Raw genomic sequence first — 17,993 nt, forward strand, 5'->3', positions numbered from 1 at the left:
TATATTTATATTTACAGTTATGCCTTCTTACGCTACAATGAGTACTTGGCCCGAAAGGAAGAGTTCTTGTCGCTGGAAGAATGTTTACCCAAGTGCAAAATATAGGTTAAGAAAGACGTTTGAAATCGTTGTTTCCTGCATTGAATTGATGGTACTTTTTATAACCTATCCCGCCCATCTTCACTGCAAGGCGGTATTTCCGCAAATACTAGTTTTCCTTATCGTAAACCAACCTAAAAATACATATATATACAAAGAACAAACATCTGCATTCCGCAAGCATTAATATTTTTCTATTGAACGTTTCTTGTGTCGATTTAACATAATACTTCACGTTCTGTGACAGGGATATGAGATGGACTTTCTTTACAAAGCACTACGGATACCTAAATTTTTAAGCAGACAAAAATGTTATTGTGAATGTAAATATGCCTGGGCTGTGTATGATTAATTATATAATCTATTTGTTTGTATTGACGCCAATATCTGTACTTCACATTTAAATGATTAATTGTACAGAGTCAATCTTCCTTGTGATTTAGTTTGTTGTATTTATTCATATAGATTTGTTTATTACTTAACAATATAGGTACTATTATTTTTAACATCCTTCCATATGATGATGAAAGTGTGAAAAGCAAGCAGCCCCGATCAGAACGAAAAAAATGAAAAATAATAATCGTTTATTGATTTTTTTTTTCTACCTACACCTTTAAATGTTTTATCAAAATGAAATGAGAATTTTTGGTTTTATGAAATCGATTAAATAAATCCTTGTCCATGTACCTTTGAGTTGTGTTGTTAGCGTAAGTCAGTTGCCAGGGAATTTGTTACTCAATTTGTACAACTATAATTTTCCTTATATACGTGTGTATATCTTCAATAGTTTTTTGCAGCAACAAATAATAATTAATTAAGCAAACTCCTCTATGATACGATGTTATAAAAGTGTACATTTTTATTGTTCTCAAATTAGAATAATATACATTCACTATTGAGATACATATTTTTGTTTTGTTTACCTTATATTTACATACATACATATATTAAATAAATCGTATTAAAAATAGCACGTGTTTGTTTGTTTTCTTATTAATTAGCATAACGCAAAAATATAGCCATATATGAAAACAGTTTAAAGGTGGTACGAGCCAACAATAAAAGTGACAAAGAATCACAGTTAATAGATGTGATGTCTATTCTGATCAACCGTAATGTATTATAGAAAACAGTACATTATTTCCGACTGTTTTTATTATAAACAAATAATAATTAAAAAAATTAATTTACATACGGCGATTATGAATGTCAACTCCCCGTGAGTTTTGCCTTTCTGCCGTTTCAAATTAAAGGAGAAGTGAGAAAACACACGAAGAGTTGACATTCATAATTGGGCTGACATTGTTTTATTTATAAATGCACTAAAAACTAGAAAATTATTTTTCATTATGGAATCTCTTAAATAAAACGATTGCATTTAAATTAAAAATGGTGACAATATTAAAGTGCAAGCGTTTTATTTGAGAGATTCCATAATGAAAAATATTTTTCTAGTTTTTAGTGCATTTATAAATAAAGCACTGTAACCTAAATTGTTTGACCACTGAGAACCCTGTAACCAAATTACAGCCAATTTAAGCCGAAAATGTAGATAACAACTGTATGAAAAAAATTCTCGATCAGAGTGTTGCTTTGGACACGTATCTATTTAAGCGAACAATTGGCACTTGGGTATAGAAAAGTTTCTTGATGAAAAACAAGAAACAAGGGAATTGATGAGGATCTGTGGCGAGATCCGCAAACTATAGTCTTCCCTGCCTTACCCCTTGGTAAACATCGCCAATTTTTCCCACTAATAAACTAAAGTTGTTTTAATAAAATATTAAAACAACGACTATGGGATTAAGCCTGACTATTTTGAAAAGCAAAATAGAAGTCGTCATCCTAAATAAAAAACGCCAACCGTCCTGATAATAAATACATATACAGTCGGACCTCGATTATCCGTGATGGTCGGGACCGGAGGTATTACGGATAATCGATTTTCCCGGATAATGGAGGCAATGCTTTTATGTAGTTTTTGAACATATTTTTAAGTAAAAATGGCATAATACTGTACAATAATATGAAAATCTGCAATTTTTATTAAATTTGTTACGGTAATCCACCAAATTTTAAAAGGATACATAATATTATCATCATCAGATTTATCTGAATTGACTTTGTCCCATGGTTTTTGTGATACCAAAAATTTTGTCATACGGGAGAATTTCCAGTTTTGTTTGTTTACCTTTTGCTTGCTTAATCAATTTAACTGGAAAGTGTGTTTTTACTCCCGGGTAATGAAGTTTATAACGAAAAATAGAAGAAATTGAAAAAAGTCCAACATTTCTTTTCTATCACGGATAATGGAGGTTCCCGGATAATCGATTCACGGATAATCGAGGTTCAACTGTATTTTCAAAAATCGAACTTTATAAAAAGTAGTGCACTGTGAATAAGCCGTTATCCGGGAGTAAAAACCTACCTTCCAATTACTGGTAAACCTAAATAACGACGGGACGTACACAAATATTTCAACAACCTACCAAAACAACGCTCTCTGAGCGTCCGTATTACCCAAATACGTTGAGTCCCAAATCATAGACTAATAAATTCATAGACAAAGAAAGTTGTAGTGTGCTTCTTTTTTGTAGGTGTCGCCGGTATGCACAGTGCCTGATCTTTTCACACAATTGCACAAATTACAATATGTTTTTGGATTTGTTTATATGAGGATGTTGATCTGGCCAAAGATTATCCATATTTTGTCTTTTATCAGAATAAATAGTTTCAAATCTATAGTAACTTTAAATAAAACAACTAACGCCATCTACCAATTTTCGAAAATTTCGAAGATAAATGCTGAGAGCAAATAAACGTCTATAAATTTATTAGTCTATGCCCAAATCACATTAAAACACAAAATCCACGACCGAAACTTACTCAAATGTTTTCATTCGTAAAACAAATAATAGGTTTGTCCATGGTTTAATAAGAAAGGTTAGCTAAAGCTTTCTGTCAGTTCAATTTTTTTCTTTCAACTGTTCCTAAAACGTCAAAACAATATACACAATCTGTGTATGTGTGTGTGCTATTTGAATAATATGCCAAACAATTTTAAAAACAATCGAATTCAATGATTTTTAAAATTGATTTTAGAACATTTGTATGGAAGAAATTTGTCAGCTTTGCATTGAAACAAACATTTTATCATATCCACAACTCGATTATGTGGAAAAACCTTGACACTTCATTCATTGTTCGCGTTTTTTATAAAATGCTCAAAAATGGTATTGTAAACAAACCCACTGGTTGCTTTTGTGTTTACTAATTTTGACGTTTTAGGAATTCAGGAAAAACAAGGGTTCTATAGATTATTTTCATTTAAACCTACCTCTTTACTTATTCCATGGTTTGTCCTTTTACGTACTGAACTTTACTGAACATTGTTTCTTCAGTAATGTTTAGCAACATTTCAATTATACAATTGTCAAAACTTTACTGAAGAAAAAATGTTCAGTAAAGTTCAGTACGTAAAAAGACAAACCAAATTTTCCTTTGCAATGAATTGTATTTCATGTTTTCCCAGCTAACATTTTTTTCCGAATTCGTTTCGAATTCGGACAGAATTTCTGAAAAAATATCCGATTCTGATGCCGAATTCGGTACGAAAGTTGTATGGACGTGGTCACCGAATTCGGAAAGAATTTTCTAAGGAAATTCTTAAAAAATATTAGAGTTTCGCGACGAATTCCATCCGTATTCGGAAGTAAATTCTTGGAAAATTCGGAAAAAAATTTAGATTTTCAGACAGAATTCGGTCCGAATTCGGAAGAAAATTCGATGAAAAATTTAGATTTTCTTTAGAAAATCCATCCGAATTCGGAAAGACTCGATTCGATCGAGTATTTGCTCGTGAAAAAGATTTCGACACGATAAAAAAGCGGCATGACGAGATTCGATCGAAATTGTTGATCGAATGTTTCGAGAGTAACCGGTAATCGAACTATGAAAACCTATGTGTACTATAGGGAATATTATAAAGGTAGATGTAAAAAATGGTGTTTGTTTAAAAGCAAGAACTATAAAAACAAAATTATGAATGAAAAATGTAAATGCTTGTTTAACAATACATTGAATAATAATTTCTGAATGAAGTTGTGCTAAGAAAAAAAGAAAATGATTAATTCTTGCAAAATCATTTTGACATTGTAGTAACAGATTGCTAGTACATCTACCTTAATAATCCTCTCTCAAAATAAATGAGAGAGAGTTTGGTGGGTGTTTTGCATTAGCCTCTCAGAGAGAATATTTCCTTTGGTAAACAACGGGGGATGGAATGTTTATAATGTACTTCACTTATAAAATAAAGGCTATTAATATTAAATATTTTTTTCTGTTTTGCAAAAATGCTTATTTTTCAACTTTTTTTAATGACTGCAAAATTAATGGGTGATGATTGCTTGCATTTTGATTCTAAATTTATCACAATTTCTAAAAACGACTACAAAGGACTTTTCGCAATTTCTCTTGTTATATTGTCTAAAAATGCTGCCAATTATTTACTAACATCGTTTTTCTTCTATAAAACGACAACAAACAACAATTTTTACATTTTAAACAAAAAGACAATAAAAAATCTTTCATTTTATTTGTTTACGATAGGCAATTTGGCCTCGAGAAATTACTCGCAAATTTATGCTCAATTATTCGATAATTTTACTCGATAACGAGTGTTGTCATCCCAACTTTGAGTACTCAGGTCGAAACAACTCGATATCGAATCACATAATTAGGCCCCTGGAAAAATTCTGACGCTGACGCCACGTGTCGTACTGTACAGAACAAACCCCACTCAGAGACAATTTTCCTTCAATGGGCTATTTATGGAAGATTCTAATTTCAAACTTTCTAATGATTTTGCCTGTTGTTATCATTTTATGATTAACAGTAGAACAATATGCAGATGTATACTTCTACATATATGTTGAAGCTATCAACACTAGCTTGAATTATAATATGTAGCATTTATATTAAAAAAAATTTTAAAATTGTTTATGCGAATTTTATGACCAGTCATTTTGTTCTTCGGCATCAAACGGAAAAAAAAATCCCTTAGAAAATCCATTAGAAATCGGAACGAATTCGGAATGGAGATTCTAAAGATTCTTTAGAAAATGTGCGGAGATTCTTAAAATAAACTTATAGAAAATCGGTCAAATTTCTAGGAAAATACTAGAGAAATCGGCCACAATTCTAAAAAATATTCAGAAAATCTCAGAAAAAATCTGATATCAGAGCCCTCGGAAAAAATTGTTAGCTGGGTTGTTGGGCTTTTGTTTTTAAAATACAAAACACACACATACAAACAATAACGTTCTGTCAAAGTTAAACTTTTTCAACTTATTACAAAAAGTATACGCTCGACGTATTTCGGTAGTTCTCATAAGAATACATGTGTTCTACTTTTTTCACCACACACGCCCTGGCTATACGTCCGTATATTTGTAGGTATGGGCCTTAAACAAAACAAAAATAGAGTAACTAAAAGGACGCAATGATGCAATTGGCCAAGCAATTGGCACCAAAAGAATATATTTAAATGGTATTTATGTAATAATAATAAATAGCTTTATTTTATCGAAATATTTTTCTGCAGATCATGACACAATTACCCAGGTAGTGGCATCGTAAAATGTTGAATATGTTATGTCAAAACTTTCTTTATGTGGTTGGGGGAATTACAACAAAAATAATTTTTTATAAAGGGATTTGACTTTTCACATTCGATCAGCTGGTGTGATACCACTACCTGGTAGTTCTGCCATGCTGCAGATGTTAATTCTTGAAATAGTAGCTTCTTGCAGGTTCTGGAACAGAGCATTTATGTCATTTTTTTCCTTTAACAAATATATGGTATGTTCCTGAACTACAAGAATCTACTAATTTGTAATATTTTCTCCGATAACCTAAAGGAAAAAATGTTATCGTAGTAAAAAATAGTAGCTCCTTGCAGGTTCTGGAACAGGGCAATAATAATAAGTCCCAATTTACATTGGGCGAGTTTACTTGCGGCAATTGTCATTTTGTAGGAGAGAGAGGTGAGGCATATGGTAACCCTTTGCCTCTCAGCACCCTCTCTCACCTACAAACTGACAATTGCCGCAAGTAAACTCGCCCAATGTAAATTGGGACTTATAGTCCCAATTTACATTAGGCGAGTTTACTTGCGGCAATTGTCAGTTTGTAGCATGGTACAAATACACAGGTAGCCGCATCGGCAATTGTTGGCAACATAAGATGTCAAAATTTGACATCAATTCAATGCAATTGACACATCAATGCATATGACACAGCTGGCATGATAATGCTACCTGTATTATTGTACCATGGTTTGTAGGTGAGCATGGTTCAATAATACAGGTAGCATTATCAAGCCAGCTGATGGTAATATAATGTGTCAATTGCATTGAACTGATGTCAAATTTTGACATCTTATGTTACCAACAATTGCCGATGCGGCTACCTGTGTATTTGTACCATGTAGGTGAGAGAGGGTGCTGAGAGGCAAAGGGTTACCATATGCCTCACCTCTCTCTCCTACAAAATGACAATTGCCGCAAGTAAACTCGCCCAATGTAAATTGGGACATAGCACAGAAAAATATATTTGTACAAATCCGTACAATGCTATGCCATTTCCCCTACAAATATTTTCGATTACTGCATAGAAATATTAGGTCTGTACGATAACCCAAAAGTTTGTACAAATTTGTAAAAACTTTTACAAAATGCTGTTCGATAACAAACTTGTAAAGTAAAAGAGAGCGAATTTGGAGAGAATTGTGAAAGAATTTTGGAGACTTTTGTAACTGAGAACTTACAAGTTTTTGCAAGCAAAAAACTTCCAGCTGATTTAAATTCGAATCATGGAATAAGTAAAGAGGTAGGTTTAAATGAAAATAATCTATAGAACCCTTGTTTTTCCTGAATTCCTAAAACGTCAAAATTAGTAAACACAAAAGCAACCAGTGGGTTTGTTTACAATACCATTTTTGAGCATTTTATAAAAAACGCGAACAATGAATGAAGTGTCAAGGTTTTTCCACATAATCGAGTTGTGGATATGATCATGGTTTAATAAGAAAGGTTAGCCAAAGCTTTATGTCAATTTAAATTTTTTTCATTGGAGTATGCCTAAAACTTCAAAACAATATAAACAAACTGTGTATGTGTGTGTGGTGTTTGAATAATATGCCAAACAATTTAAAAAACAATCGAATTCAATGATTTTTAAAATTGTTTTTAGACCATTTATATGGAAGAAATTGGTGAGATTTGCATTGAAACAATCAGTTTATCATATTCACAACTCGATCATGTGGAGAAAACTTAACTCTTCATTCATTTTTCGCGTTTTTTATAAAATGCTCAAAAAATGGATTGTAAACAAACCCACTTGTTGCTTTCATTTTGAAGTTTTAGGAATTCAAGAAAACAAGGGTTCTATAGATTTTTTTCATTTAAATCTACCTCTTTACTTATACCATGGATATGATAAAATGTTTGTTTCAATGCAAAGCTGACAAATTTCTTCCATACAAATGTTCTAAAATCAATTTTAAAAATCATTGAATTCGATTGTTTTTAAAATTGTTTGGCATATTATTCAAATAGCACACACACATACACAGATTGTGTATATTGTTTTGACGTTTTAGGAACAGTTGAAAGAAAAAAATTGAACTGACAGAAAGCTTTAGCTAACCTTTCTTATTAAACCATGATTCGAATGTTTTGTGGCGGACTTTGCAATTCTTGATAAAAACACATGGTACAATAATACAGGTAAAAGCAAGTCCCAGCTGATTAGATTCACCCGTAAGTCCCGGTCCACACTAGAGTGAATTTCATTAAAAAATTTCATGAAATTAGGTGTTCTTAGGTCGAATTCCCCACTACAGCAATTTCAAGATTTTACTCTACTATGGAACTCGATCTAGAGACGCATAATTTTATGTCAAAATTACAGTGAAATTACTCTAGTGTGGCCCGGGACTAATACTAGTGTCAAAAACAATATGAAGTTTAATACATGTTGTTCTTTTCGTTAATTGTCCATTAATATTTATATTTTTTACTTTCTGATAAACAAACATAAAACACATATTTTTGAAGTTATAGACTTAACGGCTAATACTTACATGCGAACTTCGAATAAATAGATCAGCAGAATGCAACTTTCGAATGGTGTAAGAGAACAAAAGGCTGTTTAAAATGGTGTGTCAGGAATTTGCGGATACAGGTCAGCGCTATATTTATTCATGGTAAAGTGGATATTTATGCACGTAAAAATATCTCATTGAAGACAAGGATCTGATGGAAAACATTATGAATGGAATCTCAATATATTGGATGCATAATAATTGCAGAGTATGGTTAACCTTCTATTATTGAACCTCAGCCGTGTTATTTTGGCTAACTATGGCGAAGCAGATTTGTTCAAAATATCCCTAGCATGCCCCTTTTGCTAAGAGGTATCAGAACAGCAGTTTCGTCTCAGGTGTTGCTGTGGTTGGCATCACGAAAGCAATCCTATGTGGTTGTTGTTTTTAGCTACACAAAACATCAAGCAATGGATTAAACAGGCCATAACCCCACGTTCAGATTTCGTAAATCTAAACTTATTATAATGCACGTTGACTCTCTCCTTTCGTTACCACTTTTTATCCTTACACCTGCAGGGATGAAAATAGTGAACCAAGATTGCATCTAGGAACTTCAGCCAACAATTTTTGGGGATAATGTCCTAACACACTGATTTTTTTTTAACATAGGTATGTATGTACATACATAGAACAAAATATATTTTATATTTGGAATTGAATTGTTTCATTTATTTATGTCTTATAAGGGAGCCAAAGAGATAACATTTCCTATTATTACAGGTATGCAGTTTTCTCTTAACGATACTGTCTTCGCCACCGGCTTTCTTGATTTTTTCTAGCGGTGTTAATGTTAGTACATTTTATACTATGTTTACATTTACGAAATCCACTCGGTTTCATCTTTCAATTCCTTTGTGTATACGTCAAATGAAAACTCATCTGAAATCGATTGGATTTCATTTGACGTTTGAGCAATGGAATTGACAGTTGAAATCGAAGGGATTTCGTAAAAGTAAACATAGTATAAGAAAGTAAAATAATTCGTTAAAAACAGAGGTGATTGTTTGAAAACTTTGTAGAACAATAACAAAAGTCTATGGTTGATGAAACTACAAAAAGAACAGCCCAAGAAACTGCGTACATATGGTGATATATGATCAAAGCGTCGACGGGAATATAGGTAGCGCATTACTCTGTTAAATGCAAGCTCAAGCATAGACATGAATGTAGCATGAGTAAACAGTATAGGATGTTGGTCGATGGTCAGACTAGCACGATTTCAACATGGCGACGTCAAGTTTATAGGCGAGGGGTATGAAGTAGTGAAACCCATGTACATGGTTTTCTGTGTTTGTTATGTTGCCTCTTCTTGTTTTTCGTTGCAAGATTTTTTCTTCCATTTTCTTTCATTTTTATTTTCTCAAGCAAGCGTTAACAACAAAACAAACATAAAAAGACTTAATAAAAACATTTAATTAATGAAATAGTGAAAATTTAACTATTAATATTAATTTAATTATTAATGTTAATTATTTTATGTTGTTTTTTTGGTTTATTTATGTCTTTTTTTGTTTTTATTGGTATGAGAAACACAACAAACGCGAATGGTAAATAAAGAGGACACGCAAAAATCTTAAATTTCACGTTAACGTGTGTGGACACTAACGAAACTTGAAAAGAAACTTTACCGAAATTGGTTTCAAGAAACCTTGCTAGTCTGACCATCGACTTGGGGATAACAAGAGCTTGAATTAGTCTTTTTTTGATATGAAGTGGTAAGACTAATGCTTGGTTTACATTTACGAAATCCACCCGATTTCAACTGTCAAATCCATAAGCTAAACGTCAAATGAAATCCAGATGAGATTTCATTTGACGTTTGAGCTATGGAATTGACAGTTGAAATCGAGTGGATTTCGTAAATGTAAACTTAGCATAAGTCAGTGTGATAAACTTGTCGAAGAGTGCAATTTATACGAACAACCACAGAATTAATGTGAGATTCAAAAGTAAGTTTGTCGTCCAATATAACGCCCAAACATTTCATATTGTGTACAATGTTAATATTTACTCCTTGGTATGTCAGATGGAAATTAGAGACATCCCTATTTCCAAATACCATTGCATTAGTTTTGGAAACGTTAACACAAAGTCGATTGGCCAACATCCAGTCACTTAAAATTTTCATACCGAGATCAATTTTGGATTGTAAAACATTTAGGTAAGTGTAATCGCCGGCAAAAAGGAGTTGAACGTCGTCGGCATATGCATAAGGCACGCACAAACTTTCCAACTGACTGAACAGGTCATTCATAAACATTATAAATAAAAGTGGTCCTAACACCGAGCCTTGGGGAACTCCACTCTTAACTGGAAGTATGTATATTAGAACAGTTGCTCTTCAAAGAAACAAATTGTTTCCTACCGTGAAACATTTTTGCTAAATTGGTACTCATTGCTAAGCTTACTCATGAGGCAGAGATAGTCTAACTGGTCAAATGCGCTTTCTCCAGATCCAGGGAGACTAAGACACAAAGCTTATTGTTTGCGAAATGCCTTTTTGCAGCATCGGTTAAACCAACAACCAACACATTTGTACTCCTACGGTTTCGGAATCCGCACAATCGTTTAGTAATGACTTTCTTTCAATGTACAATATAAGTTGCTTTCGTAAAACATATTCTACCACTTTGGGAAGAACAGGTAACAAGGCAATCGGTCGATATTCAGGAGACAAAGTATTTTTTTCCTAATCGGATTCATTTTCGCCGTCTTTCAAGCAGAGGGAAATGTGGAGGACTGAATAATAGAATTAATAATATGTAATAAAAATCTTGATATGTGAGGAAAAACCAGTTTAATAACGAAATAACCGCAGGCAGCAGCACTAGATTTTGCTTTGGCTAATGCATCAACCATTTCACTGTGGATGATACATGAAAAAGAAAACCCGTCATCATTAGTGCCCTGTTCCTTTACGTTAAGAATCTTCAAGTTTTACAACTTTTTACTCGAAAAGCGTTCCTTTACTTCAGACACAATACAATTCATATGGGAGCAGTTTTCAACTTTTACTACTTTTGCCGGTTTTACCATTTTCAGAAGTAAAGGAACAGACCATAGGTGTGTTCGTTTACTCAACAATTTGTACAAATTTGCACAAGTTCAGTAACTTCTTGTAATCGGCTAAGGTCTTTAGCATTATACTGTAGAGTAAACGAACAACATCCAGTAACAATTTGTACAAATTTTGAGTAAACGAACACACATATTATCAGGGAAATGTAGCAAATCCTCTAGCCCACCTTGAGGATCTAATTGATTATTAGTAAACTGTATATTAGGCCGGTGCGATTTGTATGGAAGGAAAAAAGTGATAGTGGGCGCCTGGAGTTTCTGATTCTTGGGATTGTACTGAGCAAAAAAGTCCACTAGACCATATGTCTACGGTGAAAATCGAGCCCCCGGATTTTGACATGAATTTTTTCACGGATATTTTGGCCAAACCGTATCTCAGAAACTTGACCTATTCAGAAAATTTCCTTTTGCGTTCTTAGTACACTCACCAAGGGCTTTCATCTCCAAAAGGAAATTTCCACCCACCGACTTTGAGTCAAATTTTGTAGCACAGTGTAATTTATCGATATTTTCCGAAAAATGTGCACATTCTCGGGGCCATAACTGCCTGAAGGAGCGTTCCAATGCTTTTGCTGTGTACTAGAGATTTCTTAATTATTGGCTACAATGTTTGTATTTGTGTTGGATCGAAAATCTCAATGGTTTGGCTGTTACATATATGCCAAAATATCCAAAAAACCTTGAAAAAAACTTCAAGTCAAAATCCGGGGGCTCAATTTTCTAGTGGACTTTTTGCTCAGTACAATCCCAATAATCAGAAAATTCTGGCGCCCGTGGTGGTTTCCAAATCGCCCCACCCTACTGTATATTCATTTCATTAGCGTCCATTGCATCATTCTCAGAATCCGTTGAGCTATTGCCGATTAAACCAAAGTTTCTAAAAATGTTCCACATGTCTTTTGGACCGGTGCAAGTTTCGAAAAGCCGAGAATGTGCTTTTCTCTTAAGTTTTCTTTTGAGATTCTTTGTACGATTTCTTAATTTACAGTAAACTTTCCATCTATCCTCGGAATTATTTTCACGGAAAGCTTTGTATGCCAGATCAGTCAAAGATTGGCTATAACGGACTTCGGGGCAATGTATCCAATTTTCAGTGCTGAAATTAATTCTCCTAACCTTCTTAGGGAACACAGTGTGAATATATTTTAAGCTTTGATTAAGTAAGTTTAACTGGTCCTAAACACAGGAAGTGGTTAAGATTGATTCCAATCCAGAATTATTAACCTTTTCCTCCAACTCTTGAATACAATAGTCATTGTAATCAATAAATTTATAAAAGGCCTCATTGCGTCTAAGCGGGCATTTAATAGACATAAAAATAAGGGCATGTTTCGAAATATTTGGGCATAAAACTTGACCCAAAAGCTGTATAGAATCGTACTGCGATACTAAAAATTAATCAATCAATGATGTATACTGGTGAAGCGTGTCGAAATGTGTTGGACAATTATTATGCAGAATTTTACATCTTTGTGTTTATTTTAGCTTGAGTCCATATTTTGTTGTAATTCAATTGTTTGAATAACAACAAAATATTTTAAAGTGGATATGAAATTGATTAGTTACGGGCGAAGGGTAGGGAATACTATAGTTTCAGTTGTCACCAGAATTGTCAAACCAGTTCTAGAACATGCATGCCGAACTGAAGAAGCTGACGAAATGTCAAACAAATTTTTATTAAAATCGTCCATTATAATTACATTATTGCACCGTACAAAGAGATCAGAAAGATCAGCTTCAAATGACGAAAAATTACCATTGGGCAAATGCACTACACCAATTAATAGTGTACCCGAATTCACAATGACTTCTACAAACAAACATTCAACAGATCCAAAGTTATTACCAACGTACACAGTTTTGGATATAAGCAATCCCACACCTCCACCTCTGCCAATCGGTCTATCATTTCTACAAAAATTATAACCGCAAGTGTTAACCATTTCCTGGGGAATTGATGGCTTTAACCAAGTTTCTGATATACACAGTCTTACATAAGTATACATACCCCCCATAAATCTCGGGTTTTAGAAAAAGTAATGATATTTATGAAATTCCAAGTACACAGGTTTATTTCGTCTCACTAATAAACAATATTTAATGCAACAAAAGTATATTCCATAATATAAATAACGGTAAATTTTACAAAAACCAAAAAATGATACTTACAAAAGTATACGTACGCCCCAAGGAAATATGAGTATTATCGCAGGATCTAGGATCTCAAAATCTATAATCTGACACTAATATTGTGGCTTTTGTATACTCAAATATCTAAAACGGAAAGAAATCAGCAAGGGTCCGCTTTAACGAGCTATACAAGAAGTTTGGCATTAAATAACGGCACTTAACACCTAAAAATTATTTTTTTTTTTTCTCTAAAATATATCTCGGACAACTATACACATTCGCCAAAACAATAAAATGTATAAATTTTGCTGCTAATTACATAAATTGTACGATAATACTCATATTTCCTTGGGGCGTATGTATACTTTTGTAAGTATCATTTTTTGGTTTTTGTAAAATTTACCGTTATTTATATTATGGAATATACTTTTGTTGTATTAAATATTGTTTATTAGTGAGACGAAATAAACCTGTTTACTTGGAATTTCATAAATATCATTACTTTTTCTAAAACCCGAGATTTATGGGGCGTACGTATACTTATGTAATGCCAAGTTTACACTTGCGCTCCAAAATCCACTGGATTTTACGAAATCCTGAAATACACCCCGGTGTTTATACTTATTTTTTTGTTGATTTCAAACATATCACAATTATCAAGGTAGATGCATATGCACAGCTGATCGAACATGAATTTTCAAAACAAGTTGTTGTATATTTAATTAGTCATCAAAAATATACGACAATATAGAACTTTACAACTTTATTTCGAAAATTACCGTAAAATTATCTATATATCGTATTAATTGTGTATAGTACTAACAAATAAAAAAATAAAAAATTATTTTATCGTTGAGACATCATAATAATAAATTTTGATAGATAAAATTTGTGCTCAGAACCTGCAAAATATTATTACTTGAAGTAGTTTGCCCGTTCAGTGCTAAAAATGATTTTCCGTACTCCGAAATCTAGCAAGACTTGCACTTCTCTTTAAACAATAACAGCGCCGAATAACACTCTATTCTCCTATTTTCTGCCATACAATTTTGGCCTATTAGAAACTAGCAGCATGTTCGTCGGCATCTAACTACGATAGCTGATACGTTTATTTTGACATTTCTGCTTGAGTTTTTGCAATTTCCGTCATTTTTCCGTTCCCGTCTTTTTTAAGAAATTTGTATGGGGAAGCAATTTATGAAAATTCGCTCTTTTTTCTAACATAACCACTAAAAAGTACGGGAACACAATGAAAAACAGCATTTTAACAAAGTAATTTCATATTTTTTCACATTGCTTACAAATTTTGACAATAAAATTTTTTGTTGCAGCAACTGACCATCTACCTTGTTTATTGTGATACGTGAAAAGTGTTGCAACTTTTGGTACTTTTTCAGGCAAAAGCAGGGTTGTATATCATGTGTACTGTGATTTCGATGTTGATTTCGCTGAAATCACGAATTGAGATGATTTCATTTTTGTATGCGAAATCATGATAATTTTTGCTTGATTCCGCGCGAAATCACGAAACGCCTTCGAAATCACGAAAAGACGCCGAATGTAAACCAAACATAAGACTGTGTACCAATTATATCCAAGTAACTGTCTTCAAAAATATTTTTGATTTCGGAAAGTTTTGTTGAATTTGGGCAGATGTTTAAACTTTGCGAGTTAAAATGCATCAAATTTATATTCTGCTTTAGGTTAAACAAATTAGAGCAAGAAACAAATTAGGAAAAATTGATTATCGTGTATAATATCGCCAATATTATTTAAATTCATGATTTTGAAATAGTGAAAAACTCAAAAAATATCATAGATATGAGAAAAAAAGTAAATTACAGTTAACCGTCGTTAAGCTACTCTGGTTTCAAAAGACGCCTAAGCATTTGTTACGGGTGTTGATGTTATTGGCATCCAATTTGAACCACCTTGATCCAAGATATCAGCACACTGATACACATCAAGATTTCCTTCTGTGCCATTGGGGAAAACTACATGCACTTTTGTTATGTCTGCATTTTTAAGTGTGTAGTTTGTGATCTTTTCTTGCCTTCTGTCCGTGTTTATACAGGGAAAGTTGATGGGAAAGAAAATTGAGTTTATGGGCGAGAAAGTAGAGAGGAATAAGAGGGGGTACACACACCTCTGTACTGGCAAATTCTGTTTTGTTTCGTTTTTCTTCGTATACAACCTGAAGTTGGCTGCAGATTTGTTTTTGCATTTTCTTTCATTTTATTTTCTCTGTCGAGAAACAAACAACAGCGGAGACAATTGAAAAAAACCATTTGGAGGAAAAACTATTTTTTTAAGCAAAAACAATTCGAAATAAGGGTTCCTTTAATAATTAATTGTTTATCACACACGTCCATTTTTACTTTTAATTACAATTTTGCCTTGGCTTTGTTTTTGAACGGCGCAATGAGAAAATGAGTGTGAAGAAGAATACGAAAAATTATAAAATTGACACAAACATGATTTCCGTGTCTAAACAACAAGGAAATTTTAAAAGAAATTGAGAAGAAAATTTTTCTTTCCAGTTTGAATGTCTAAATACGGTCTTTGAGTTTACGGCATAAAAACAAAAGTTTAGAGGCAGCTTGATGAAGATGGTCATTTAGATATACTTTATTTCTAACTGCGCCACCAAGAACATCAGAGAGCATTATGTGGCAGTTTTTATGGTAGTTCGCCATTATACAATCTCTGGTATATACACAGTTAAATTTGACCAAAACCGACTTTCCTTTCGCCATGTAGCAGCAGTGCTGAATTTCGCGGGTCTCAGATTTATATTGCATAGAGTGGCTATTTTGATAACGGGTTCTCGAAGGTCGTGAATGCTATTAGGCAACCCATTAATAACGATATCAGCTCTATTTAATCTTCTACGCTGTATATCGTTTTGAATTTCAAGCTCCTGAATTTTCTTGGCATACATGGCCTCAAATTGCTTGCTGCGTGTTGTTTTTTTAAAAGATGAGGAAAATTCAGAAAAACGGCTACGGCATTCCTCACAAAAATCTACAGGAGCTTCCTTGTTGTTATTGGTACGGTTTATGACTTTATCCTTATTGCTGGAACATTTGGAACATCTATAAAGAAACATTTTACTTTTGTGCAAGAAGGAATGTTGTGCTTTGGTGACCTTCACACACGCGATGTGATAGAAATCATCGCATATAATACCCCAGTTACACTATTGAAGGTTAACCCACTGGGTTTAATAGATCCAGTGGGTTAATCTCTCCTGGTTACACTTAGCTTTTCGAGGATATGAACTGTCAGCTGTTGTTTGTTTACGTATACATACAAAATAACTAATAAAGTCGTGTATTACACTTTTACGATTTCTCGTATGAGATATCGTCCCCTCTTTGGTCATATTCGATTATTTTACACGCAGGGATACATTTATTGTAACTTGGTATCAAGCGTACTTTTTGTTAAAAAAGTGTATAATGTAAAAAAAATAAATAATTTTATGATTTTCAAATAACTTTAGATTTACTAACTCCATAAAATCTCATGCGGCCAATCTTAAATGTGTAAAACACGACAAACTCTGTTGCAAAAACATTTGCAACTTTTGGTACTTTTTGAGTAGAGTTGCATTTTTTTGCACAAATACCGAATACAACACTGTATTTTTGGTGGATTTGTGCCGGATTTAAAATAAACATAGCCGTGAGAGGATTTAATTTTTGTATGGCAAATCTGTTCAGATTTGACCAGATTAAGCAATAAATCCTCATGAAGTAGGTTAACCCGGCAAAAAGCTGTAGTGTAACCGTGCTATAAAACATCCAATGCTAATTTCGTTTTCTTTAACCCGCTTATGACATTTAGGACATGCATATATTTTAGCAGGCATATGGTCTGTTCCTTTACTTTTGAAAATGGTAAAACCGGCAAAAGTAGTAAAAGAAGTAAACTGCCTCCATATGAATTTATGGTGTCTGAAGTAAAGGAACGCTTTTCGAGTAAAAAGTGGTAAAACTTGAAGATTCTTGCACGTAAAGGAACAGAGCTATAATTAGAATGTAAGTAACTGATCACGCAGAGGATGTAAATGTATTCAATAACAATATTAGAATGTTAACAGCAGCTCTCAACAGATAGGCAATTGTTCATCGGAGTCAGCCAAGAATTTCTTTGTAATCAAGATCACAGAAAATAATAATACTGGGATAAATTGCTAAAGATCGCCAACGTCAAACAACCAGTAGATGTATGATGTTTCACAATAACAAGAGTTCCACAGCAAACAAGCAGACGGCAAAGACAAATCTGCAACAACGGCGAACAAGCATTCAATTTAGACGAGTGTTGATTCACAACAACAGGTGTTCCAAGTAGATGACATGTGCAGGAGGGTAAGCAGCAAACGTGTGATCATATGTTCAGTATATTTGCAGCAAACAAAAACTTTCAAACTCAGTTCTTATTTGCACTGCTTTCGGTGCGCAGCAAACAAATGGCGGCGTATATTTCTTTTAATTTTCTTTTATGTGCT

At 33.2% G+C, this 17,993-nt stretch overlaps 1 protein-coding gene across 3 annotated transcripts in view; it reads left to right on the forward strand.

The window, feature by feature from the left end:
• The window catches only part of eas (ethanolamine kinase 1), a 43,927-nt gene extending 42,855 nt beyond the window's left edge, over nt 1-1,072 (forward strand). For all 3 annotated transcript variants that reach the window (XM_073972692.1, XM_073972694.1, XM_073972693.1), the window contains one exon: nt 18-1,072. In XM_073972692.1, coding sequence (XP_073828793.1) covers nt 18-105 — 88 coding nt within the window. In that variant the 3' untranslated portion in view covers nt 106-1,072. The remainder of the gene's footprint in view (nt 1-17) is intronic.
• The last annotated feature ends 16,921 nt before the right edge of the window (nt 1,073-17,993 follow it).

The sequence above is a fragment of the Musca autumnalis genome, unplaced genomic scaffold, assembly GCF_047663935.1.
Source record: "Musca autumnalis isolate F117 unplaced genomic scaffold, ASM4766393v1 scaffold_3, whole genome shotgun sequence".
NCBI classification, from domain to species: Eukaryota; Metazoa; Arthropoda; class Insecta; order Diptera; family Muscidae; genus Musca; species Musca autumnalis.